General features: G+C 38.2%; 1 protein-coding gene across 1 annotated transcript in view; it reads left to right on the top strand.

Moving 5' to 3' along the window:
- Positions 1–10,539: 10,539 nt before the first annotated feature.
- DTNBP1 (dystrobrevin binding protein 1) overlaps positions 10,540–27,651 on the top strand; it is a 68,385-nt gene continuing 51,273 nt past the window's right edge. Inside the window, exons 1-5 of the mRNA XM_071736387.1 lie at positions 10,540–10,684; positions 14,310–14,360; positions 17,155–17,205; positions 17,996–18,056; positions 20,953–21,085. Coding sequence (XP_071592488.1) covers positions 10,629–10,684; positions 14,310–14,360; positions 17,155–17,205; positions 17,996–18,056; positions 20,953–21,085 — 352 coding nt within the window. The 5' untranslated portion in view covers positions 10,540–10,628. The remainder of the gene's footprint in view (positions 10,685–14,309; positions 14,361–17,154; positions 17,206–17,995; positions 18,057–20,952; positions 21,086–27,651) is intronic.

The following is a 27,651-nucleotide window of genomic DNA, read 5'->3' as shown; positions in this document are numbered from 1 at the left end:
CTGAGGACTCCCGAGCTGGGCACAGTACTCTGGGTGGCATCTCACAAGAGCAGAGTAAAGGGGCAGAATCATATTCCTCGGCCTGCTGGTCATGCTTGTTTTGATGCAGCTCAGCTACACCTAGCTGCCTTTCTGGGCTGCAGATGCATATTGCTGACTCATGTCCTCCTTTTCATCAACCAGAACCTTCTCAGCACCTGCTCTCAATCCATTGTCCTCCAACCTGTATTGGTACCAGAAATTGCCCCAACTCCTGTGCAGGACCTTGCACTTGGGTTTGTTGGAGTCCTGCTTCAATATACCACAGATAACCGCCATAGTTTATAGATAGGAAAGTAATTTTGTTCGAGTGTTTGTTTATACTGTTTCTTAATCAAATAACTTGATAAATGGGATGAACTCAACTGAGCTCTATGGAGTATGAAAAGAATAAAATGAAACATTCATTTCTTAAAAGAAGGCACCACAAAAAGAAAAAAAAAAAAAAAAAAAAAAAAAAAGCAGCAAATTAATAAATATTAATATTCAACTCCACTCTTGTTAACAAGAGCTGGCTGGAAATTTTTTTGAAAAGAAAAAATGAGGTTTTGAATGATAAATGACAGAATATTATTGATGGAAAATTACATTTTTTCATTGAAATTGCTCAGCAGGAACCTTGTTCACTTGTCAGACTTTGTGGGCTGATGAATTTCTACATGGTACCCCTGCTCCAGGGGAGTTGAGGACTTCAGTGTCTGAAGCTTGCAAGCTTTGAACTTCCAGGTCACTGAGGCAACAAGAATTCCTTCTACAGTGTCTGGAATGTAGCACCTTGAAATCACTTAACAAATATGCTGTACTGGGAAAAATAATAATAATGCCTTAGGTACACAAAGGCACTCTAGATGCAAGCTGGTCTTAGACAAAAAAGTGTACTGCTTTGACATTTCTGGTCTACCAAGGCTCCTTAATGAGATGAGTTTTGTTAAGAAAAATGGGAGAACCTGCCTCATGCCTGTATATCAGTGGATCTCACCATATAACACCTATGATTTTAACCTCAGGCAACTTAAAAAAATCTCTGGAGAGATACAGCCGTTATTTTATAATTTGAGTATTTTGCTTTGCTGCATCAGGATTAATATTCCACTTGCTCTGGAAAAGCTAGTATAATAGTAAAACCATATTGAGTTGTTACACTTCTGTAACCTCAGTAAGGGCAACAGGCATCAAAACTTCACAAGTGGTTCTCCCTCTAATGACAGTACAAAATTAAAAATCATTCTGTTGCTCTGAGTAGGACCTTGAGATTCTTTTTTTCCTGGGATGAGAGCATAATATGATAGTAACTTTAAAACTGTTTTCACAAGGAAGTGACAATTATGAAACTCTACTGCCAGGCCTCTCCTACCTGAACGTGTGAGTCTTCAGCCTGTGAGTGCTCAACTTCAGAGAGTGCTTCAGACTTCAGAGAGATTCTTGAAGACAGTAAATTCCTATACATTTTGTGAAAAGTGATTGCTAGAGATGGATCAGAACCAGTGCTACCACAAAGGCAAAGCCAGTTACAGTTCAGCCAGTTGGCCAGTCACCACGGATGTATTGAACAGGCAATCAGCACACGCTTAATTCAGCAACAGCATATGTTGCCATATTCTCAGCCAACTGGCAAAAGACATGGGAAAGAGCTGGAAGAAGTGGTTGAGCACTGAAGATGGAAAGGACTGAGAAATGTGATATAAAAAAAAGAATTAAAAAAACTTAATTAGATCCACTGCTCCTAGAAAAACATACTTTTGTATCTTAACACTGTGATTTTGCCTTGGATAAAGAAATGTATGAATCTCTTACGCAGAATATGTGCATGCATTTTAACACAAGTGATCCCTGCCTTTTAGTCTATATTTCTTTAAGCGATTATTGATTTATAAAAATATGCATTTTAATGGAGAGAAAAGAACCTATGTTTCATTGGTGAATGGAATGAAAAGCTAATTGTTCTGCTTTATAGTACCAAGAAAATATCAAGTAAGAATTGCCGAAAATAATTTTCAAACAGAAGGATGAGTGGAAGTAGGTGATGCATTCTTATTCTGGTAATGACTGAATGGACTAATGGCATCATCAATACATGTATGTAAGTTCAATTCATATTAACTCAATAGAATAATTAAATTTTAGTAAATCAACCTGGATTGTTTTTCATCTCCTAAAGTCTGTTCTGCAGCCTATCTGACCACTCAAAGACACTGGTCTACTTAAAATCGAGTAATTTCCATGAGAAATAAAATTAGGTATCTGGTATAGATTAGGTAGCTGAGACTTTATGAACTGTATAAATTAGGTAGCCATAGACAGTACAAATTAGACTTTAGATTTAACTGAGACTTTCCTCTGCTACAGCAAACATTGAAGTATTACAGTCATGACATGAATATATACATGCACACACATGTGTACCTACCTACATATAATGTGATGTATATTGCATTATCCTTTTTTTCTTAGTCATATTCAGGCTCTTAATAGAAAAAAAATATCAAGGATTCACACATCTTTGGACTAACATGAATATTTAAATATGAGAAGACTCAGACTTGACAGGACCTGATTTATAGTTACATAACTGTTCCATCAGTAATTGCTGAATATTTAAAATCTTGTATGTTTGTATGTACTTGAGTATTCATTTACTAATATTCAGAAAGCATTTTCAGAACCCTATCAAATGAGCTAATTTGAAATTACTAAATTACTCCTAAAGACTGATGATTTAGCAGAAGCAAAAAAAAAAAAGTCAGAGCACTGCCTGATTAAAGCAATATAGTAAGAGCTATTACAGTAAGAAGGCTAGTACAGTAAGAATCACCATTTTAGCTCAGTCTTTCACATAAAATCTAGGGCAACCTCAGCTTTCAAAAATCTGTATATCAGTGTACAGGCTACTTCAAAAAGTTGTACATATAAATAAAAAGGAAGTGCAAACGAAGTCATAAATACATTTTGATAAGCTGAATATGGTAGTATGGTATTCTAAGCAAATAAGATTATAAAGATATCACCAACTCAGAATGGTTGAGGTTGAAAGGGACATCTGTAGGTCATCTGGTCCAACCCACCTGCTCAAGCAGAGCCACCTAGAGCTAGCTGGTAGCAGGGGGGGCACAGAAATGGCTCCTCTGAGAAGCTGCTGGAGCTACTGGTTTGCTCTGCACGTTAATTTTGCTTCATGGAAAATCCAGACCATAAGGACTTCCTGCAGGAGCCAATACCGTATTCTACAGCAGTGTACCATCAACAAACAGGACCAATACAGTTTCTCCATCTAGTGTTCTGGGATACACAGGCCAGAATGACCAAATTCAGACCTCTAAATTTGGCAATGAAGTACTCTTTATTTTCAGCTCTGGTGGAATGATTACACCTTGTGATGACGGGCATAATTTTGATCTGTAGAGGTCAGATGTTTTATGTGAAGTTGGGAGTGTAGCATCAGCTTCAAAACCCCCCGGTGTTCACATGTGCACTCACGTTAATAGATTAAGAGATAGGGAGGGGCTTCCCACCCTGCCTCCTGGGAGTGCCAGTCCCACCTGGGTCCCAGGCTTAAAAGGGGGGAGAGTGCTTTCTGGGTAGGATTGTTACTGTCTCCAGGGAAAGCAATCTTAGGAGGTGTGGGTTGTGAGTCATGCTGATAAATTAATGTCTGTAAGTTACTTGTATCTGTATGTTTATAGATGGAATGGTGTAATCAACTGTTTCTACCTGCATCTGTATCTTTATAGCTGGGATGGTGTCATCAACTGTTGCTCATAGGTGTATAAGGAACTCGCATGTGTAATTACTTGCTGAATCTGGAACCTAGCTGAAACACACCTTGACATCCAGCAATAACAGCTACTTTCCAAATTAAAAGTCAACCTAAAAAAACAAACCAAACAAAACCACTATATAAATACATATATATATAACAGCTAGCACTTTAAATCAAAAATCACCTATGGAATTCAGGTCCATCCTGAAGCTATGTTATTTGAAATATGGAGTACTTTCTGAGAGGATGTGGTACTTGTACTGTAGCTAGTAAAGCAACTCTTGAGTAGTCACAATAAATGTAAGTAGACAGATAAAACAAATCAAACTGACCAAATGCACTGTGATTAGGACATTCTTTAACAGTACAACAGCCATTATGACCATTTCATTCAAACTGAATTAGGCTAAAAAAAAAAAAAAAAAGGTAAAAAAATGCACTCTCTCCAAGCTACTTACACCATAAGTTTATTAGAGACTGCATAATGGACTAGCAAACACCAAACCCATTTAAACTGAAGAAAGAATGACAGAGAAATCTATCTCAAATGCTGAAGCAATATGAAGTTGACAATTGCACAGAGTTATTAGCCAGGCAGCCAGCCAGAAGGCTTCAACAAAAATTGCCTTAAGCAAGAGCAGCAAACCAGGGGAGGAGTTAACGGTTAAAAAAAACCCAAAAAGCAATTAAATTCACTCATGAGATATTTGTCACCAGAAAGGCCAGAATGACAGATGATTTTGTTACTGAAAAAAAAAAAATCCCCAAACCAAAAGCTGATTTATTGCAAGAGAAAGTCAATAAAATTAGCAGTTTAGTACCAAATGCAAATCTAGGAAACTCTTCCATTAACAGCAAAGGTACAGCCATTTTGTTCTGCTAGACTGTTGTAATTCCCTTTAGAGTTCACTTAGATAATGAGCGATTAATGTCTGTGTGTATAAAAGAAAAACTGTGTCCTAATTGGGTTTGGCTTAACTAATTGCTTCTGATCAATAACACTGACACATAGTCAGACACATTGCTTGTCCTTCACGAATCTCACTCTGGGCTTCATTCCATTTCCCTCAAACAATGCTTCTGACATCCAGGGGAGCAGAACTTGTTCACATTAATAGAAAATTGAAAGTAATAGAGAAGAACTTAAATAGAACAGTCAGCACTGGGGAAATCTGTATTTTATTCAACCAAAGCCCCTTGTGCTTCATGACACAACCCATCCACTCGCAGCAGCTTCCTGGCATTTTTGCAGTCCCCTCTCTGCAAACAGCATTTCTCATGCTTCACTTACACCAGCTCACATGCACCAGTAGAGCCTCCTAACGCTGACACAGCATACAGCAATAGCTATAGGGGAGTCCCTCCCACAACACCTCCAAGAGACAGATTTAGCTGAAGTTCTCCTCCCCACAGCCCCCCATTAAGTGTAGCTACAGTCACATCAGCATTTTTTGGCACTGCAGTGACAAGGAAAACTGGACGTTTTCCTCAAACAAACCAATTATGCCTTATAGCTTAAAGAATCATCTAATCATATGATACAATGCCTACTCTAGTAAAATTACACACATGAGCAACAAAAAGATAGATGCAGACACAACATAACTACTTACTACTACTCCAAATATTATTGTACAGCATTCATTCATACTTAACACATCTATTTAATTTCCTTGACAACACAGTCAAGATTTGTTATGCAAGCTATGCAGTCTACACAAATATTTTCTTGTAATTAAAAGGCTAAACCTGCCTGATACAGGCAGCTGTTGTCTCTAAGACCATGGGATCCTCCCAAAGACACGGCAGCATGGCTTCTTTTGAAATCAGTTGTTACAAAGTGCATCCCCTCAGATCATTTCAGCAGCAGTGACAATGAAAGAATTGTCAGAAACAATTTAACTGAGTATTCTGATAGGAGGCTGGGATACAGGGCTCTTATTTCTGCCTTTTTTTTTTTTTTTTTTTTTTTTTTTTCTTTGTTTTGGGTTTTTTTGTTTGTTTGTTTTTTGTTTTGTTTTTCCAAAGATCATCAGCACTATCTGTAAAAATACAAGCAAAGCAGCATAACAGAGATCTCCTCACCCTGCTAAACCAGGGGAAAGAAGCCTATGAAAGCAACACCGTGACTGTGTCAAACACCAGGTGTCCACTACATGGACTACTTAAGTAGCACTCGTTGTGCTACTTAAATCAGTAGCAGTTTTTAAGGTGTCCTTCTGGGATTAAATAAAAAACGAATTGTACTTTATACTTTATAGGCAAAATTTTGCTCATTCATAATGCGTGCTCTACCAGAGAAATGAACAGTGGTGTTATCTCGATTTTGTTTTTTCTATACACTGCTGTGCCCTCTAGTGGAATCGGCTAACTTGCTACATATTATACCCTTAAAATACGGTCTTAACTAAACTACATTCAAGAGCTGGAGTTACTATCCTCACTTTCTTAAGAAAGCTCTTTTATTTAACTTTGAAGAATTCAATTGTACATAAGTTTCAAGATACTGAGAGAATACAAATTATAAAGTTTTAAATAAAGTCCTCATTTTTGGAGTGTCCTTCCTATTAGTTGTTAACTTGATATAAGAAAATCCTCTTTTGTGGTCTGTTTGATACTGTCAGAGATAGAGTCAACTGAACCACTTTAGGAAGAGATAAAATGAGCTGAAGTAGTCTGAGCCATGGATGATCTATTCCAAAACTACTTTCTCAGCAAAAGCACATAAAAATGATGGAATATGTTAGTAAGAGTGAAAATAAGGTACCATTCCCAACTTCAATTGCATGCCCACTGGAGGAGAAACAGCCTGAGCATATAATCTTATTAAGCAGCATCACACCTGACAGGCTTTAAGCAGCAGCAAGTTTAACATTTTGTCTTTGGTTGTCTCACTGACAACTGCAGCACTAAGGAAGGGATGGTCTTGGGTGACTGTTTAAAACAAAACCAAACAAGTCAAAAGAAAAAAGACTAGGAACAAGGTGAAGGCAGAAAAGGGAACGCAGGGAAACGAAAGATAGCAGGAGCTCGTGTCCAGCATTCTAAGTAGTTTTCAATCTCTGCCACTTTCAGCGGTGACAGCAAAATTATCATTACCATCTCCATGACGGAACAGAGCCATGACAGAAGATTAAGAAAATAAGAAGTCATTCCACTGAATCTGGGTAGATTTCAGGAAAGGAGAAGGACAGCAGCCATGTTGTGAGAGTCATTCCTTTCAGGATATGTGTTTCCATTATATCCAGCCAGGTATAAATACAGGCTGCTTCTGGAAACATTTGTCCTCAGGAACTTGCTCCTGTCTCTTCCCCAATATCAGATTTAGCAATTAAGACACTGAAAAAAGGGTCTGTTCAACTTCCTAACTCTGCTAGGCCAGCAATTCACCGTATTCCCAATTTTTCCCCACAGATCAAAAAGGTAGTAACTCATCCTGTGTTTAATCACCAGATATGTGAGGACAGTGGGAGAAAAGGACCACTATTATTTACCCCACTCCAAAGTCTCTTTCACAGAAGCAGCAAAACTGAAGTAACATATGCTTTGATTATTTTGTATTCCAGTCAAGTCTCATTTACAACACACACTATCTGGGCTCATCAATTCCAACTCCATTCTTTTTAACCATTGTTTTAATGCAGGGTACTATAAAAATTTTAGCCTGGACTAAAACAATCTTAAAATTTTCCACAGAAAAATATTAAATATAGAAACATAAAAACCTTTCATGCTGTCAGAAGGGAAGCACATTATAGATCTAACACTTCAAACAGGTCTTCGAATCTGTATTAACCTGGAGATCAAGTCTCATACCTGTTTTTGTCTGATTAAAGAATTTAGAATTAAAGAATTAGTGCCAAGTTAAGAACACTTTTACTTGTGGGACAGAAATTGTTCTTCCAGTTCTCATTCAGACTGGCATTTATTATCTGTATGTCTGTATCTTCCTGTGCTAGTTTATAGGAAAAGGAAAAAACGCAAAACAAAATACCCAAACCAACTTGCTTTACTGAAATAAAAATATACTATTTGTATAACACAAAAGCTTTGTGTCAGCTGTGAAGACTTTATTACATTGCTAAAATCCCAAGAGTTAGTAAAGATAACAGAAAAAATTAGCTCTTACTAGGAAGATATAAAGGTTAATTTGGAGAAGGGAGTTTGTAGAAGCTGCTGGAAATAGCAATGAGGCCTTAGGATATGGCCTATATGTGAGACTATTGCAGACAATTCTTAGGATGTAATGCTCAAATTTCGTTTCTCCTTATATCATGTGATGCTGCTGAAGCTTTAGGCACATAAAACTCTTTGTTAGGTACAAATCTTTTCAGCATGCAGTGGAATTCCTGCAAGAAATGTTGAATCAGACCTTAATTCAAACTTTTATCTTGACCTCTATCAATTAAAAGGGTAGTAGAGTTTTACAGTTTATAACTTTAGTTGGGTTTTTTTAAAAACCACTTAAGCTTATATCAAAACTAGGTAGAAACATAAATATCAAGTCCAAAAAGTATAATGTCCACTAGTCAACTTTTAATCATATTCTACAGATCTTAAAAAAATTAAAAAATTAAATTTGAACCCAAAACTAGAGAGATTATGTTTTTAGGACTCCTGACCACATTTTTAAGTCTCCTCACCTACCATAATGCATATGTTATAACAACTTGTGACAAAGGAAGTGCTGTATCATTTGACACACATCTGTGGGCCCAAGAGCCTAAGCTTAGACCTCATCATTCAGTCTCTGTTTGAGCATTGTTGTAGGGGTGCTGGTCTCCACAGGTGTCCTCACCTGACACCTTAAACTTCTTAAAATTGCATGTAAAACTTGCTATAAGTTTTTGATGTGGGAAGTGGAACTTGGATTCAGATTCATGGTATGTATATTTCTGAAAGAGAGACACATGAGCTGCTACTTGGTTCTGGTGCAGAACATCTTGAGCTTTGCTTCCCACTTTAACTGAATAGATGTCGTGTGTTCATGGGCTCAGAAAGAAGCCATGTAATTCAGCTTCAGTGATGGAAATGCTGCAGCTATGCACCTTCTGGACAAACTGAGGACTGTCAAAATCAGACCAATGCAAGTGAGAAGCTCAGAAAGTGACTATAAGAGAAAATAAAGAAACTAGGCTTACTCACTCTAAGAAAAAAAAAAAAAGTTAAACCTGTGCTGAATTCAAGCATGCAGAATCTTCTTCATATTAAGTTCATAAGAACCACTAAAGAAAACTATTTATAGTGTATTTAAAATTCATCATGGCCCTTGAACAATACACATGCTTTTAGAAGTCTCTTCTACTCCTGTATTTCTAGGATTACTGACTGTTAGCACTACCTCAACACAATTATTTTCCTAAATTCTACACAGAGATGGCAATGAAATCATACAATTCAGTTTCTGAATAAGCTTCTTTTAACTGCAAAAGAAGCAATGGAGTCTGGAAGTGTTTAGTCACTGTGGGTTATTAGAGACACCACTGACAAGAACACTCACAACAAAAGCAAAAATATGTGACACAGAAATTTGTCTTCTCAAAGGAAAGGTGAAAATTAAAATTTAAAACCCCTGCCTTGTTTTGTGGAAACTTTAATTCTCACAACATATATATTACCTAAGGCCAGACTGCACACCCTTTGTCAGCATTTGTAATGCACGTCTCCACATGTATCAGAAAAAAACTTGTTGATTCAAGTCCTTTTCCTCCTAGTCTGGAGGGATAACTACCCAGGGAAGCAGAAAGTTTCTACTTTCAGATACTGTTGTCAGGCCAAGCAAGACTAAAATACTGTCTAAACGTCATATGTTCTTCTACAGAACCTCATAGGCAGTGTACCATGAAAACAGTCTTTCTGACCTCAGGATGAGGTGAGCTACATCAGCTTCACTATGTTTGGAGTAAACAACACAACCACATTTTTTTAGCAGCCATTTAGCTCTTATCTTGCACTAAGACCAAAAAGCAATAATGATTTTCAATAAGCCACATCAGAAACAGCCTGCAGGTCCCATGTTCTTTTAAAAAAAGCACACAAGCAAAAAGTGAACAGCATTACGGTGTCAGTATTCTAGCTGACTGGAAGTACCTTGAACTGTAGTACACTGATCCAAGTATCCAAGTACACTGATCCAGTATCAAATGGCACACCCTGCAGTCCCAACTTTCCATACATTCTCCTTGGGACAAATTATTCCAGTGCTCTCCACCTATTTTATTTTTTTTTAAGTTTTAACCAAACTTCACTCCCGGGTCAGGAACAAAATGAGGAGACGCAGCCACAACTCTGCACTATCGGCGGGGACTCGGGGACTCTCACCCTACGCTACTGACGGGGACTCTGGGACTCGCCCCCGACACCTTCACCTTCACCTTCACCTTCACCTTCACCTTCACCTTCACCTTCACCTTCACCTTCACCTTCACCTTCACCTTCACCTTCACCTTCACCTTCACCTTCACCCTCCCCAGAAGAGAAGAGGGGGAGAGGGGCGGATTGGCCGTCACACACTCCTCTGGCAAGGGTGGAAGCGGCAGTTTGAACCCCGCTCCCCGCCCCGCTCTCCGCCCCGCTCTCCGCCCCGCTCTCCGCCCCGCTCTCCGCCCCGCTCTCCGCCCCGCTCTCCGCCCCGCTCTCCGCCCTGCCCCGCCCCGCTCCCCGCCCCGCTCCCCGCCCCGCTCCCTGCCCTGCTCCGCCCCGCTCCCCGCCCGCCCCGCCTCTCGCCCCGCTCCCCGCCCCGCCCCGCTCCCCGCTCGCCCCGCCTCTCTCCCTGCTCCGCCCCGCCCGCGGCGCCCGGCGTTGGCCTCCGCAGGGGGAGAAGGCCGGGACGATGCTGGAGACGCTGCGGGAGCGATTGCTGAGCGTCCAGCAGGATCTCACCGCCGGGTAGGTAGAACCCCATCCCGGCCCCGCGGGGCTGGCAAGGGCAAGGGGGGGGAAAAAAAGGGGAGAGGGACCCGCGCCTCCCAACCGGGCGGGGAGGGAGAAGCAGGTGACCGGGGAGGAGGGGAGGGTAAGCGGGGGCGGGGACAGGCCCGGCTGGCGGACGGGAGGGAGGAAGAGGAGGAGGAGGAGGGCGCGGAGGCGGGACCCCCGGGTCGGGCCCTTCGCTCTCCCTACTGCTGCCTCGGCGGCGGTGTAGCCCTCGGTGCCGGGACGGGATGGAAACGCGATTCCTGGGTCTGATTCGCCCCGTCCCGCTCCCCGCCTCTGCGGAGTGGCTGTTGGCGGACTAGAGAGCCCCGGGAGCTGCTCGGTAGCCTGCAGCTCCAGTCAGGAGTCCAGGGGAGGAGGTGGTTTGTGGCTGCGGTCAGGGGAGGGAAGGAGAGAGAGAAATAGAGACAGCATTGATGCTTGGAGAGAATGAGGAAGATGTGAGTGGGGTCAATTAGCGCGCTTCAATTTTTGATGAAGTAACTGACCTTCAGCGTTTGTGGGCTGACGTAATTGTTTAAAGAGCATCGCTGTGCTCTGTTCCGCACATGAGAAGCTTTTCTTCCCTTGGAAGAAGTTACTGCCACTTTAGGGAAAAGAAGTGCGGGGTGAGCGGAAGGAGCAGCCCCTTGCGTACATTGAAAAGCAGAAAGATGTTCTTCCTTGGTTGCCTCACAGGTTTTGTTTGTGTTTTTTAGCTAGGCCTTGAATCAATGCTATTTTTAGGACAAGCAGGTGGTCCAGATGAATGTTACTGGAGTTAGTGGATGGCTGGAGAATAAGGTCATGCCTGTGCTGCAAAGCTGTTGGCTCGCAGTGAGCCACGGGAGAGTATCGTGTTTTAAGCAATTCCTTTTGAAAACTGTGTGGTCTTTGGCCATGTTGAGGCTGCTTTATAATACTCCTATGGTAAATATTTATATATAGTAGTGGATGTCAGCCTACTTCAGGAAGTTATGTAGTATATAACAAATTATTTGTAGCCGTATGTAATGGGATAGAGAAACTGATAGACTAGGATACCAATCAATCAGAAAAATTGCTTGTATGTTATCTGTCTCATCTTAAAAAACATTAACTGAATATTAAAATGTGCTAAGACTACAGACTAAGACATTGCTTTGTTTACTATTTAAATTACTATTTAGCTATTATTTCTAGAATTTCTCACAGGATTTGATGCCCCAGTACAGTATAAGTTTTCTTTGGAAAATGTGTCTTTCACATGATGAAAGAGGACAGCAGAAAGGCCATAATGTGCTGGATCTGATGGTCATTTAGCTCTGTATCTCCATATATTGCTGCAGAGGAGCCAGTGTGTTTTCATGTACTATCTTAATTTGCCCTTTCCCATGTATTGCAGTGTTTTCTTCTGTTTTGAGAACAGTCTCAGATTTCATCATTTCCATCTTTGTGTTTAGCAGCTCCATTACTTTGCCTTTCTTAGAGTCCCATCTTCACTGTGTTTTTCTTTTTTTTTTTTTCTTGATCAGCAGTGTAATCTTTGTTGCCATGGGGAGCTTGTGTCTTAGAGCCATAGTAGCAGAGACTGTGGAGGGCACTGTTTTTTTTCCCATATTGTCCCCATGGATTCAGGCGAGAATGTGACCTGTCCTGTTCTGTCCCCTTTCCCTTTCTAGGCAGTGCAACCACAGTGCTGTAGTGTTCTGGATTACCCTGTTCCCTACCCCATCAAAGTGATGACAGAAGCAATTGTATGCTGTTAAGACTTTGACTCAAAAGGGTCAAAACCCAGAAAAATTATTTCTAGTGTCAAGAATGCTGGGCCAGTTGAGTCCAACTTCTTAACTACAAGTGAATGCTTGCAAATTGGAATAGTTGGATCTCTTGAAACATTGTGAGGGAGAAGCTTTTCTAGGGCTTCTAAGGAGAGATTACCACTTCTAAAGGAATAAGGGAACATTTATGTGCAGCTTAAAAAGATTAAAGCTGCAGTTGTGAGGTCTGAAGAAAGAGCAGTTTAGGGCTATTATCCATTTCTGTGTACAAAGAAACAAGCTCCCCTTTCCCCTGCTCATCCATGTCTCCTGTTCATGTCTGTGTACCTTGTGAGTGAGGTGTCTAGATTTTAACCCTCTTGCAGGAGAAAAAAACACCAAAACCCCCCAAAAATCAAAAACACCAAAAAAACCCCCAAACCAAACAAACAGAACATTGAGCTGTGTATGTGCTCAGGCAGTAACTTCTGCCAGCTTGTGTGATGTGGCTCAAAGAACACTGCTGAAAGGAAGCCCATATTGTTTGCAGTCTAGTGATAATTTCTTTAAATTTTACTTCTGACTGTCTGACCAATACTCTAGTAAAAGAATTGTTAGTTGTGATCCACCATTTCCTTCAATCCCTGTGTGCAGAGTAACTGGGGTGCATACTGGGGAGCATGACAGAGTAGGAAAAAGGGCAAATCGCGGAGTTTCTTGCAGCAGTGTTTTCCTCTCTCGGTGTGTGCTCTGGTTATTGCTGCTTGTCTTGACTATTAAGAACAGCTAACAGGAGTGGAGACCTGCCTTAGCATGTCTTTTCTCAAATTGCCAACCACCTGTCTGGCTGTAGAGCTTTGAGGTTTCTTCTTTGAGTTCCAGGAAGATTGGTGGTGGTCAAGACTGGAAGAGCGATTGGGCTTAGTCTAGAAGCAGCCTGCATATCTTTATATTAGGAGTGTTTCTCAGGATTATGTATCTGTGTGTCATGTCTAGAGGATATCTTTGGAGCTCGTATCTTATTTCCATCTTGCTCGTGTCTATGTGTCCTTTATTTCTTCATAATCCTTGCTGTCCTGGACAGCTGGGACTGTAAAGGTGGTAGAGGCTAAGGACACATATCATCCTGGTGACTAGAGAAAATCAGGAGGTTTGGATTCTCATTCTGCCATGCCAACTTGATTGACATATATATGTTGATTGAAAATAAGTGTGTAAAAGAATTATGGGTGGGTGGGTGGGTGTGTACATTGTTTGTAGTTAGTTGAGATTTTGGTTTGGGTTTTTGTTGTTTGTTTGTTTTGTCATTTTTTTTAAAGAGTAATGTACCAGTCAGTTTGAAACTGAGTGAAAACTGGTAGTGCCTGTGGTGATGCAGCTGGAGATTCTCATAGATGACAGCAAAAAAGTTGTGCTTGTGCCAGTTTTGTGTTGGTAGACTTCTGGCAAGTAGTGGGTACAAATGTCTCTGTGACTGTTGTGCTTTTCCTTGATGTATACGCCTTCTTGTGAAGTGAGTTCTTCACAATTGGGTTGATTATTTCTCTGCAGATCTTTAATACGTGCCTGCTAAGGCAAGAGTTGAAATGCTGGATTGACTTGGATATATAGCTCCCATTAAATATTCATACTCACTCGCTTGATTCACCTGTAGAAAAATCTCATCCTTTTAAAGCAGCGTAGGTGGAAAAAAATTCACATGGCAGTCTCCACAAAACTAAGTGAAATTTGATTTATTTGTGAAATAAACTGAAACAAAATTAACAATAATACACTGGAATCGGCACACTATGTGTTCAAACAAGTTGTTTGATTTTTGGTGTTGGAAATGCCTGATTGTTCTGTGTTTTAATTTATAGGTTGAAGACTTTGGGCGACAAATCAAGAGAAGCAAAAAAAAGCAGGCAGAGGTACTTCTGAACATCTTTATATATAGCATTGGCCTAGGATGTTCTTAAAAAAAATTGAAAGCAACTAATGTATATGAGCCAGTTACAAAAACATTTACATATAATTTTACAGAATATTCTTTTGATAACAGAAAAGCTTAAACCTAATACTGAGGGAATACTTGGGCTGATAAAACCTTGATTGATAGGCCTAAAAAATTTCTGATGGCCATCAATCAAATATATAAATGGCTATTTAAATTATGTGTATATTCAAACTTACTGTAGAAATTTATACAAGATTTAGTTTGCAGTACACCAAAATTTCATTGTTTACAATCTCTGTTAATCTCGTGTACTTTTTCTTTACTGTAAGAACAGAAACATGAGCCTTTTTTTTATGAAAAGAAGTATATATAATGCAGTATTTCAATTACCAGTTTTCAACTCTGCAAGATTCAAGAGTTGTGGTGGTTGTTATCCTCTGCATTTTAGTATATTGTTTATTCAAGCTGTGTGAACTATAGGGACAGACTACTTAATGTCTGTAAATTACATCTGTGATTGTTGCTTCTTCAAATAAACTCTGATGCGCTTTAGTGTAAAAACAGAGTGTGTAGAAACAACTTAGTTTTAAAAGCAGCCCTGAACAGAAAATAAGGTGTCTGAAATAACGTGTTTTAAGCTCTGAAGTTTGATGTTTTGGATATAAGAGTTTCTGACAGAAGATTGGTTGTATTGACCAGATGTGGAAACTGAACTAAGAGTGGGTGAAGATTTGAATAAAACCATTCTAGGCAACTACTTTTTTGGTATGTTTCCAGTCCATTAATTTTTTTGTTCATCTGTTGTACTGTAAATATCCATTACGTCTTGATAAAAGCACAGGGTGAACCCATTGGATCATCACAAATGGAGGAGTGCCAGGGTGACTTCTGCTTTGCTGGTAAAGTTCTGGGATAAATATAGCTTAGCTTGGTTGCAGGATGGCTGAGAGCTTGTGTGTCAGGATAAGAGATCACTAAGGCTGATACTGTGGTGGGAGTTTCTTGCTGACCATCTGCTCAGGGAGTGAATGATATCTTCTTTAAACAACCTGAGGAATTCTCTGTGTCATTAAACCATCAGGACTAGAAGAAGAGCTTCTATGCCTACATTGGTAATAGAAGGCTGAACAAACAAAATGTGTGAGAGTTGATGAATGTAGTGGATGATTCAGGGACAGTGGAAGTCAGGCTGAGGCACTTAATGCCTTTGTTGCTTCAGTCCTCACAAAAAAGGTCTCCCAGTCATCTGTGCTTAGTGAAAGGAAGAGACTGACCAGCAGTGGATGAACATCCAGTTGGGGAACTCTGTGCAAAAATAATCCATAGGAACATATGAAATCCAAGATGTAAAAATCCAAGGTCTTTCTCTGGAAAGAGAAGGTATCCCTTGCAACAGCACAGAACAGGGCTGACTAACTACTGGAAGCAGCTTTGCTGAACAGAGCCTGAGGAGTCTTGGCAGACAAAAAGCTAAATGTGACCCACCAGGATGCCTGGCAGCAAGGAAACCCAGCAGCTTCCTGGGCAGTATGAAAAGGACCACAGGCAGTGGGACTGAGGGAGGTGATTATCCGTCACACTCGGCACTGCTTAGACCACATCTAGCTACTGTTTTGGGCCCCTGATTTAAGGCAGACATTGATATCCTGGAACAAGTTTAGTGTAGGGCCACCAAGATGTTTGGGGTTGGTGTATGAGGAAAGGCTGAGATTGGGACTTGTTCAGCCTGGAAAGCAGATTGCTTTGGGGAGATGTAACAGCATCCTGTTGTTACCTATGAGAAGGAGCCACGATCTTGACACTAATACATGGTAGGAACACAAAAGTCACTAGGAGTAAGGTTAAACAAGAGTAGTTGAGATAGGAAGAGTCTATGAGGAAAAGCTTATTCCTCAGAATAAACAGTCAGTGGAACAGATTGCTGACAAAGCCTGTGAAGTTTGTTTCCTGGGCTTTTCAAGTTGCACCTGGACAAAGCCCTGAGCAATCTGATCTGATTCCATGCTTATAGCAGGAGGTTGCACTAGAGACCACCTGAGGTCCCTTCCCACCTCACTGATTCTGTCACTTTTCCTTCGGTTTAAGGGTAAAAAAAGTTTCATTATGGTATTTGGGTTTTTGTGTTCAAATTGATTGTATGGCAGTGCAAAACACTCTACTCCAGTACTCTTCCAAGAGATGAGTCTTGGTTGACATCAAGACCTTCACATAATATATCCTTAAAAGTGCTGCATTTTTTATTTTCTTTAATTAATGATGAGTTGCCATTATATTTCAATCACTTATTAATGAAAATGTATGCATCCAGTGGGAGATCATTAGAGCATTAAACTGGCAAAGGTTCTTCATATTTATTTTTAATGTAGAATACATTAAGTGCAATATCTTTATTGAGGGACATAAAGAACTTGTGTAGTAGTCTTATTTTAAGAATGTTTCTGTCCACTGTTTTAAGTTAAAACAATGTTTGTCCTATGTGTTTGTTAACTATATCAATAAGTTCTCATAAAAGTTGTTTTTAATGGACATGATCAAAAAGGGGTAAAAGTGAGCTAACATAAAATAAGCAGAGGAGAAAAAACCAACTCTAGCTCTAGAGTGTTCTTATAGGATACACAATATAATGCTTTTTAAACCAGCATTGACAAAATGTGAAAGTGAACAGTATGGAATATTTCTGTCCTCAGCATATCTTAAATGCAGAGGTTTGTGCATGCATTTTTAATAAGTTACCTATTAATTAACAACATTTACAATCTGTTTTACAGAAACGTTCAGTGTTTGCCAGAGCGTTCTGCTGGACTGGAATTACTGAGCAGGTATGACTTCCTTTCTCTTTGTTAGCATTTGCTGCCTATGATTTTAGAAGTAACTTTATTAGGTTAAGAAAATGAGAAGAAAATAAAAGCATTACTAATATATTTGGCAGTGAGTAGTGTGGGGGTGAACATAAATATGTTTAAAGCTTTCCCAATTCTGAAGTGCTGTCATGTTAATTAAAGAGAAGTTCTGGGTGAAAGGCAGCATTTGAAAGATTTCTTTAGTTCAGGGTCTAATGGAGAGATATGAAGGAGACCAGCACTGGGGCCCAGCCTCTAGTTTTTATTTGATACTTTATAACTTTTCCATATTTAATATTATTTCATTGTGTTATAATAAAGACGTGCCTGTTATTGCCATGAAAAGAAAGTATATTCCATGTGTATTTAAACACATTTTTTTTCTGAGTGGCAGAAACTATCTGCATTATAAATTTCATTTGGATTTCTGTCTTTGAAAAAATTCTCTTTTTTGGAGGGGAGGTGGCTTGTGATGACAAACTTGCTATTTTTTTTTCATTTTCATAATAAAATTGGGTTCCAAGGCTTTTATGTATAGTCTTATGAATATTGCTGGGTCTGTTAAAAAACCATGAATCACTTTCTTGAAAAGAAACTATTTCTTACTGTATATTTCTTTCTGGTTTTTACTAGTCTACCAAACCAACTAGTTATCTTGTAAAACTATAATTTCTGGTAGTCCCTGTATATACAAACACAGGGGCATCCATGAAGTCCTCTTTTTTTTGTAAGTGAAACACAGTAAAAATAGTTCTTTATCTGTCTTCAGATATGAAGATGCTTGGGCTGCCCTTCACAAAGGAGCCAAAGATTGTGCAAAAGCTGGGGAGGTAAGAAAAAGTCACGGTGCCACACTTGAAATATTTTAAAATGTGTAGATAAGCTAAAGTTTTTGGTACCAGTGTATTGAGTTGACACTGGCCACTAGCTAAGCACCCACACAGCCTTGTTCACTTCCCCACTGGTGGAACAGAGGAGAGAACAAGAAACAGATTGTTCAAGATAAAGACAGTTTAATAATTGAAGGACAGAGGAAAACCAAAAGCCGTCATTCACAACATCCCACAAGCAGACCACTGCCCAGTTAATCTCACAGCAGTGGTTACCTTGGGAGACCAAACCTTTAGTTACTGTTGTAGAGCATGATGTTATATAGTATGAAATTAACCCTTTGGCCAAAGGTCAGCTGTTCCTGATGTGTCCCCTCCCAACTTCTTGCCCACCTGCAGCTTATTCACTGCAGAGGGAGCAGAGAAGAGTGGGGAATAGAGAAAGCTTTAGCAGTATGCAAGCATTGTTCAGCAGTTTCCAAACCACTGGTGTGTTATCAACACTGTTTTGGTCAGAAATCCAAAATGCAGCACCGTATGGGCTGCTATGAGGAAAGTTAACTCCACCCTCCAGCAGGACACAGTGCAACAGGTATAATGTAATGCTTTGTATTGCTGATAGTCAAGTTGCATAGGTTTCTACTGATGTTTTAAGATGGCATTTGACAGGCAGCTCATGGAATGACCTGGAGTGTTCAGTTCTTCTTGTTTCTCACGGCCCTTCCAGGTTTGATGGTAACTTAACCTGCTGTTAATGTTCTTAAGTTACTAAATACTTATATTGTAAAAACAAATTCTGTGTGATCACATTTCTTAAAAGGTGTCATCTAACAAGAATTATCTGAAGTTAATTCTCCTGTTCACTTTTTGGTATTTCAATTGCCATAACAAATACTGAACATGAGAATTTCCTAGAGCCTTTAAAGTACTTTTCATCTGGTATCTTAACACCCAGACTTCGTTGTCTTCTGTTTTCAAATTGTTGCAATCACTACTTGCACCTAAGGAAAAAAATTATTTATACCAGCTTGCTGTTTTTCTGTTGGATGTTATGTTAGAGAAAGATACTGAGAAGCACAACTTTGTTAGAGTGTGACAAGAAAGTGATGGTAAAAATAAGGCATATTTAGAAGTTCAAGTGAGGATTTTTTTGGAAGACCTCCTTCTTACTTCCAATTTTATAATGCTTGAAACAGCTTGCTTTAAAAATTGTAGTTCTGAAAACAATGAAAGGTTTAATATGTATGAGACCAGTGGAACCTTAATTTGTAACCAATTATGTATTACTGTGTTGGCTTTTTTAATTTTTTTATATTTTTATTTTTTTAATATATAAAAGTAGCAAATACAGGGTTTAATAATTGTGTATTTAAGAATTGTGTAAGGACACAAGATTGACTATGCTGTATCAGGCCTGAAGGTCCAATTGTGCAGTATCCTGTGTCTGGTACAGGCCAGTAGCAGATGTATAAGACAGCATGAGCAGTTCCTAAATGTTGAATAGAGAAAGGAATGTAAAAATTTTAAGCTTGAATTTCTTCCTACAACTTACCATGTAAAATTATATATTCCTACCAGTTCCATCTACAAAGTTGACCTAAAAATACGGGTTTTAGGTGCTTGCAATTTTAGCTGCATTTAATTATCCCTGAAGTGAAATATTTTTCTGGTGTTTGTTTTCATGCTATGATGGGGATTTTTTTATTTGTTTGTTTGTTTTACTGTTTAAAAGATGTAAATCACATTCTCAAAAGTAGACTTGGCTTCTTTTAATAATTTGTAAATGGGATTTGTCCTTCTTCTAAAGGAATCTGTCTGTCTGAAGTGGGTAGAATTGTAAATCTTTGAGAATTTCCTTTTCCAATTCCTCATACTTTTTTGGGTTCTGCAGCTAAATTCTACAAAAACTGGGGAAATCAGAATGCAGATACAGCCACAGGCTGCAGTTATGTCCAAGAGAAAGAATAAGTAATAGAACTAATAGAAGGGAAAATGTAATTGAATCATCTCAAGTATCATTTACAAGCAAAACATTTGTGACTTGAGATCTCTTGACCTCCCTTTTTTCATAGAATCTGACTTATATAACTAAAACTCTTAAAACAGTGTATCCCCTCCTGTTAATAGTGTTAGGAAGAATCAAACAACATTAAAAATGGAACTCGTGTAGAGGTGTGATCATAAAGACTTCCAGCTATTGCAGCAGAGTTTATTACAAGAGCAGAGAGCAGGATGGTTAAAAAGGCAACTTAAAAAAAAAATGTCATTCCTTTTATTTAATTTTCTGAAGTATTTTGAGTATGCAGAATTTTCATTGTTATGATGGACAGCTGTATTAGTATTGTTATTTGATTTTGATTTTTGCAAGGAATGTGTCACAGGCATGTTATTTCTGATAATGAAACTGTGGAACAGGTGTTTCTAATTCACATGTTTTGGAGTGATAATAGGAAAAAGGTGCCCGTCTAACAAAGCTGACTTAGTTTTATTGATTAAATTGGTATTACTAAAAATATTAAACTGTTATTGGTCTAAATAAGCCTTACATTGCAGCACTGCCATGTTGTTATTGTGTAACTGCAGTGCAATGCTGCTGTCAGAGTTCCAGATGAGTGTTATTTACAGTTAATAAAATCCATAAAATATTTCTTGTATTGGCTAGTATATTGAGAAGTAACTTTTAAGCTTGTTTTGCTAAATAGATTTTGATATAAGTATTTAATTCTTCTGGAACTTCCTTGAGTATGTTGTACATTTACTTGAGAAATACACAAGTGGCAGTACTATAAGACTCCTGTGCTGACCTGATGCTTGCAGATGCAGGAACTCTAAAAATTAGTCAAGATGCTTGTAAATAGGTACATAAATTTATAAGTAAAGAACTTGTTTGTTTCAGCTGGTGGATAGTGAAGTTGTGATGCTTTCTGCACACTGGGAGAAGAAAAGGAACAGTCTGGTGGAACTACAGGATCAACTCCAACAAATACCTGGATTTTTAGCAGATCTGGAATGCCTCACAGCAAGCCTTGGTAAGATTTTATAGATATAATAAGCATTTAAATCTGTACTGAAGATTAGACTGAAGTTCAGCTGTTGTGAATTTTGAAAAAAAAAATTTTCACAAACACATTTTCTATTATAAGACAGGAGTTTTTAAACAAACTGGTTTTGTAAGAGAACAAAGTCAGTAGTGGTTGCTCTGCCAGCAGTTAAAATACTGCATGTGTCATTTAAAAATCTGTGGCAACTGCATATCTTGATGTGTAGAGTTTAAAATTAATATTCTTGAAGTCTTTTTGAATTCATAAAGATTTGTAAGTATTGTGATTACTTATCTTTGAGTGTATATAGTTTTATGTAATTTGGTTAAAATCATCATTTGGACAGGGGGGCAGTAGAAATTAACCTGGCTTGGGACGTTTTCAAGGCGTTTGCTTGGGAGTAATCGTTGCTTCCAAAACTAGTTTCCATTGTTTAAGTTAGTGTACAGGGTTAAGGTATTCTGAAGTGATACTTGGATTTTTTTGTAGGTGAAACTCGCAATGATAGTTATTAAGATATTAAATACCTTATGTTTGTTACACGGCTTCAAAACTTTATAATTTTACCAAACATAACTTGTCAGTTTAAAAGATGGAAAAATGAGTATCTTCACAGAATCACAGAATAAATGAGGCTGGAAAAGACCTCTGAGATCATCAAGTCCAGCCTATGACCTAACACCACCACAGTGGCCATACCATGGCACTGAGTGCCACATCCAGCCCTTCCTTAGACACCTCCAGGGATGCTGACTCCATCACTTCCCTGGGCAGTCCATTCCAATCCATGATCACCCTCTCCATGAGGAAGTGCTTCCTGATATCCAGCCTAAACCTCCCCTGGTACAGCTTCAGGCCATGCCCTCTCCTGCCTGGGAGAAGAGCCTGACCCCCCCCTGACTGCAGCCTCCCTTCAGGCAGCTGTGGAGAGTGAGGAGGTCCCCCCTGAGTCTCCTCTCTTCCAGGCCAAACAACCCCAGCTCCCTCAGCCTCTCCTTGTAAGACTTTCCCCTCAGTCCCCTCACAGCCTCGGTGCTCTCCTCTGGACCCACTCCAGCACCTGAAGCTCCTTCTTGAAGTGAGGGGCCCAGAACTGGACTCAGTACTTGAGGTGAGGCCTCCTCAGTGCTGAGCAGAGAGAGAGAATTCCATCCCTAGTCCTGCTGGCCGCATTACTCCTGATACAAGCCAGGATGCCTTGGGTGAGCCTTAGTGCACTGCTTCTGGAAGTCTCTCGTACATAACAGTTGATCCACTGTTGAAAATTAAATTAGGAAAAAATGTTTTGGCCTCTCAGTTTCTGAAGAGCTCTGAAGAGCTCTAGTATTGCTGAGCCTTGGAATGGGAACACAGTGCTTGACAAGTAGTAAGCCTTTCTGTCAGCACTAGGCCTCTTGAACAGATTTTCATGGAGACTGCAAGTTGCATCAAATTAAAGTTTTCAAAAACTGCTGCCTGTACTACATGGATTTTAGTAGCTGAGTTCCCCAGGGACTCTGCTTGCCCTATTCTTACACCAGCTGGGAAGTGTGCAGAAATTCTTCATGTAATTGCTGGCCTTGTTTCTCTGTGGAGGGAGCTGGATTTGTGTGCTGGCATATCATGTGAAGAAAAATAAGAGGGCTCTTTTCTGTGTTCAGAGACTTATTCCTCATTCTTTTATGGTTGGTGGTCATGCACAAATCAGCTTTTGTTCTTAAGAAGGCTGGTAATAACTTTGGTGTTTGGTTCTGAACCAAGGAATAGATTTCATTTTTTCGTAACAGTTTTCTTGTATCAGGTTATTTAGTAAAGTTTTATCATGTGTGGTAACCATTTAACATTGGCTTTTTGAAAAGCTCAATTATTTTCTAAGAAAATATCAATTCAGATATTGATTTATTTAAGTATTGATTTTAATATCATCATGCACAAAATGATGCAGCCCACTGATATACCAAAGATAAGCAACATAACAAAACCTAATGGAATTGTCCTTTGAGTTCGTAATTGCAAATGCTATAAATCCAGATGAATTTGGGTTACCTTCCTATTCCTAATGTTACAGTTTTGTGAACCAGAATTAATCTCACTCTGATTGTAGAACTACTTGGAGAAGGCTCTGTGTCTCTGGAATATTTTGATACTCCACAAGCAGGTTTTAATGAAGCATTAAATAGTCTGCTCAGGGGAGCTAATGAATTTTAAAATCTACTGCTATGGTTGTGAGATATGAACTATATCATCTATCCTCACCTCATGTATTAGCTTTCAAGTAATTCTTCTAGGGATTTTTATCAGTACCTCCTAACCACTGTGAGGTTTTTCTGGAATAGGTTTTTTCTGATAAGTTTTATAGCAACTATTTAAAGAGAAAGGTATAACTTATACTGAATTTAGCATCTACACTTCTGAAAGTGACATACCATAAATTTGGTTTGATATGCTGTGCACTGTTTCTACTTTTTATAATTATGAACTCTGTGCTTTTTATAAATGTAAACTGTATTGACTTTTCCAAGAGGTGGTAATAGTGTGGCTGTGAATTTTAAATGCAAGTGTAATATTGTGTGCAAAAATATATCTGAATAAAAAATTAGAAACTGCTAAGTTATGGGTTGTGCATCTAAGATAGAATTGAGCTAATCTTCATGGTTTCTGAAAAGTGGTGGTTCTATGTTGTGACATGATAGGCTTCTAATCAATCTATTAATGCTTTCATTTTGAAAGTACACAGGAAACCCTGGCTGCTTTTGATAAAAGAAATTTCAGATAATATAAATCAGCCTTTTTAGTGACCTACTTAAAGATGGTATGAGTCACACACCAGTTCTTCAGCTTTTGCTGTGTATAAAGACATGTTTTCATTAGCACTATATAAAAAAAGTATTTTAACTTATCAGTCATCCTTCACTTCACATAAAAAGTCTGGGTATTCATTTGATAAATATATTGCACGATGCAGTGTCTTGTAGCTGCTATTGAAAACTTTATTCTTGTGTAAAAGTGAAAAGAACAGTAATTTCCCTTTCATTGTCCAAAATTTGAATCATCACTTCAAGCAGTTTTTAAGATGATGTAGAATGTGTCTCCTTGCCAATATCTGACCTACTTCTCCTAAGGTGAACTTTACTTCATGTTTAAGCAGGGACATTTAGCTCAAATACCTGTTTTGATTTCAGCAGGTCAAATCAATGCACACAAAAACTGATCCAAATTAAATTTTCACCTTTTTTTTAACACCTTTTTAACTTTTTAACTTTTTTTTAACACTTTTTTTAAAACATATTTGTTTCAGAAAGGCTGTTCATCAACATAGGTGACAGATCCAATGTAGGGTGCAAATATTTAAACTGGTTTAAATAGGAAAATAGGGCTGGGAATATATTAACAGATAAATTCTGTTGGTTCCTGGTTAGAAGGGTGTGAAAATCCACTATGGAAACAAAGAATTTGCACAATACTTAATGGATATTTCCTTATTTATATCTTGATCAGAAGGTCAGATTTTATTTTCAGATTGTGAAACTGTGATAATTCAGCATTTTCTAGCTTTGCAAAATTCCATCCTATTTGCTTACAATTTGCATTAGAGAAAAAAGCAGTCTTTGTTCCCTTTGTTGAGGCAGTGGGGTGAAGGACTTCTTAATGTCCTCTTAACACATTAAAAAAAAATGTAGTAAACTTCTGAAATATTGCATGGCAGTGATTATAGTATATTTTTCATTAAATACAAGTTTTTTATTTAGGTAACTTTTGAACTACTTTATACCCCATTTGAACTCTATACCCCATATTTTCAGTGCTTGTTTTGCTGCAAAAAAAGTGTGATTTAATGAAATACACTTTTTTTTTTTTCTCTTGGCAGAGATTTAGCAGCACAGTCTTGTATTATGAAATTATTTTTTGTTGTTATTGTTCATTTAATAAGCTTGTAGACAGCCTCTACAGCAGTATTTGGAGGAGTAAAGACTGTACTTGAGTAGGAGTGCATAGAGTTGTCTCTGGGGAAGACATGACTGTCTTTAGGGAAGATAAATCATTAGTTTATGATTATCTATTTATTAGTTGTGGCTTATGTCAGGATTTACATATTTGCAAATACTGGTCAAGTAAAAGTAAATTTAAGACCAGACAATATATAATTTTTTTTTCCACAAATCTGGCATTCAGACTTGGACTTGTGAATTGTGTTTGATTATGTAAATAATATTTCCTTTTCTCTATAGTCTAGCAGTTGAGAGCACTTGAAAAAGAGCTAGATAATTTTTTTATGATGCAGAAATCCAGAAGACACATTCCATTAGAAGCCTTTCATTTTTAGGGTTTTCTTTTTGATATTATAATTATTTTTTAATTCAAGAGACATGTAAAAACTTTTACTATGAAGGAGTAACTCTTTGCAGTTGGGAAAATATTGAAAGAAAAACATTTCACTAATTAAAAGAGCTTTTCTAATTGTTTAAAAACCACTGTTACTTTTCTTGCTTTTGTGAGTTTCATTGTCTGAGATGGAACAGCGTTTATCTTTTACTGAGAAAATCAGGCAAATATTGAGAGGGATGTATGTAAAACAATGATATGTGAATAATATAGTGTAATGATACCCATCTTCAGTGGGACATTTTTTCTGTTATAGGCTCCAGGGCAGGATACTTCAGCAGAGAGAATTGTTTAAGATGTAAAAGGCTTGTATTTTGGTGGTGTAAACCAGGAAATATTTGTGGCTGGAATACAGAAGTAAAAACATAGTAGTATGCTTGCTACATAGTTTCATCAAAGAAGCTTCATGTAAATGGTATGATACCAGCTGGGCTTAAGATCTTTAAAAACTAATAAAAGTAGAGAGCTAGTAGATCTGTAATATGTAAATATTTTTTTTTCTAGTGTTGCAGCTGAATTAAGCACTTCCCGTATATATGTTTTTCACTGTTAATTTTAAGCTTAATAATCTGTGTTCCTGTCTGATCTGGAGTTAGACAGAATTTATTTGATGCAATTATTTCTATCCTTTCTATTTTCTGCTGGTTTTGCTTTCTACTTGGAAAACAAATGAACTTTGTAGAAATGTCTTTCATACTCCTTGTTGACTGGGACAGTGCAGAAAACCTGCATTTAAATTTATTGTAGGAAAAATTGTAAGCTGTAATGTGTTCTGATATACAGCTGTGATTCAGCTTTTCCAACAATTTTTGTATAACTGCAGAGCACATGTAACATAGGTTTCCATTAAAAGAAATTCTGTCAGAAACTTAAATTAGGGAAATTTTATCTAACGTAATACTTGAGCAGCTGATAAACTAAGAACAACAATGAAAGATAATTCATTCTAATATCATCTGATCAAACATTAGCTTACTTTTAAAAAATTAAAATTCAGAGCTAAAACTTATAATAGTGTTATACCTATGACAGTGTAAGAAACACAGGCCAAGCAAGCTAATGTAATTGGAATGGTGTCACTTAAAGAGCAAGTTATTTTTTTCACCTAACGGAAAAATACTATTTCTACCAAGTGTGCCATATTGATATATGAGAAAGTTCTTAATCCAAAGGTACAATTTATTTTTTTTTCCAGTCTCCTTCAAAACATATAAAGGAAATCATGTTTTTCTACTTTATAGAAAGAGTGAGATGCTGATTGTGGGCTGGCCATTTGGTTGTGGTGTTTCTTGTGGAGCTGGAAAAGAAGTAAAGCAGGATTGCTGTCTTCTGGAGAGATCTTAAGTGTTCATTCTTGTTCTTCAGCACAGCGTTTTCTGCCTTTCCCACTAGAGGCTGCTCAAATGCTAGTGTTAGGAACCAGTTGCCCTCCAGAATTCACTTTTTTCATCCTCTTTACTTTCCTATTCTTTGTTGTTGTCTCTTAACTTTATTTCAATGGCAAGGGCAGCAGAGGAGGTGGTGTTTTTTTAAGTGGAAAAAACAGTAGTTGATAGGTACCTTACTACATGATCTTGAGCCCTGCTGTGTTTGTGAATTTTGCAAATTAATAAGTGAACAATCATTTTGAAAAGCACGTTAGCACAATACAGACATATGAATCTTAATGCACTCAGAAAAATCCATTTCTTAAGCAAAAAGAAACCAGCTGCTGTAACTGGAGTGATGATACTTCCCTTTGAATGCATCTGGATTTTGTGAGAGGTATTTGAATATGTGGTGAACAATACACATTCCACATCACAATCTGTAGAAGTTTTTTTTTTCCCCCTCAACTTGTTTCTACACTGTCAGCCTCCTCCACAAGGGGTCTGTGTACAGATAAATACTTTAAGGAAATCTTTGCTGGTCATATAATTCCTTTTTCCTTTTCTGATTTTTGTAGTAAAGTACCTTACTTGTTAGGGACTAGAAAAACTTTTTAAGTAAATGGAGCTGAATCGATGACTGTTCATGTTTGTAAATCCATTTACAAGTTCTTAACTTTTCTAGGGGGACCACTAGGATGGCAATATCTGATTAAGTAATGGCTAAGAAAGTATGAAATTTGTATACTTCCAGTTAATGTCCAAGTGGTTTACTGCCTTCAGTTTACTGATTCTTTCTTTTGAGCATCCAAGGCAGATTAAAAA

Source organism: Heliangelus exortis, chromosome 2 (assembly GCF_036169615.1).
Source record: "Heliangelus exortis chromosome 2, bHelExo1.hap1, whole genome shotgun sequence".
Lineage (NCBI taxonomy): Eukaryota > Metazoa > Chordata > Aves > Apodiformes > Trochilidae > Heliangelus > Heliangelus exortis.
Note: the sequence above shows the minus strand (reverse complement) of the source record. Positions and strands in the feature narration are given on the sequence as shown.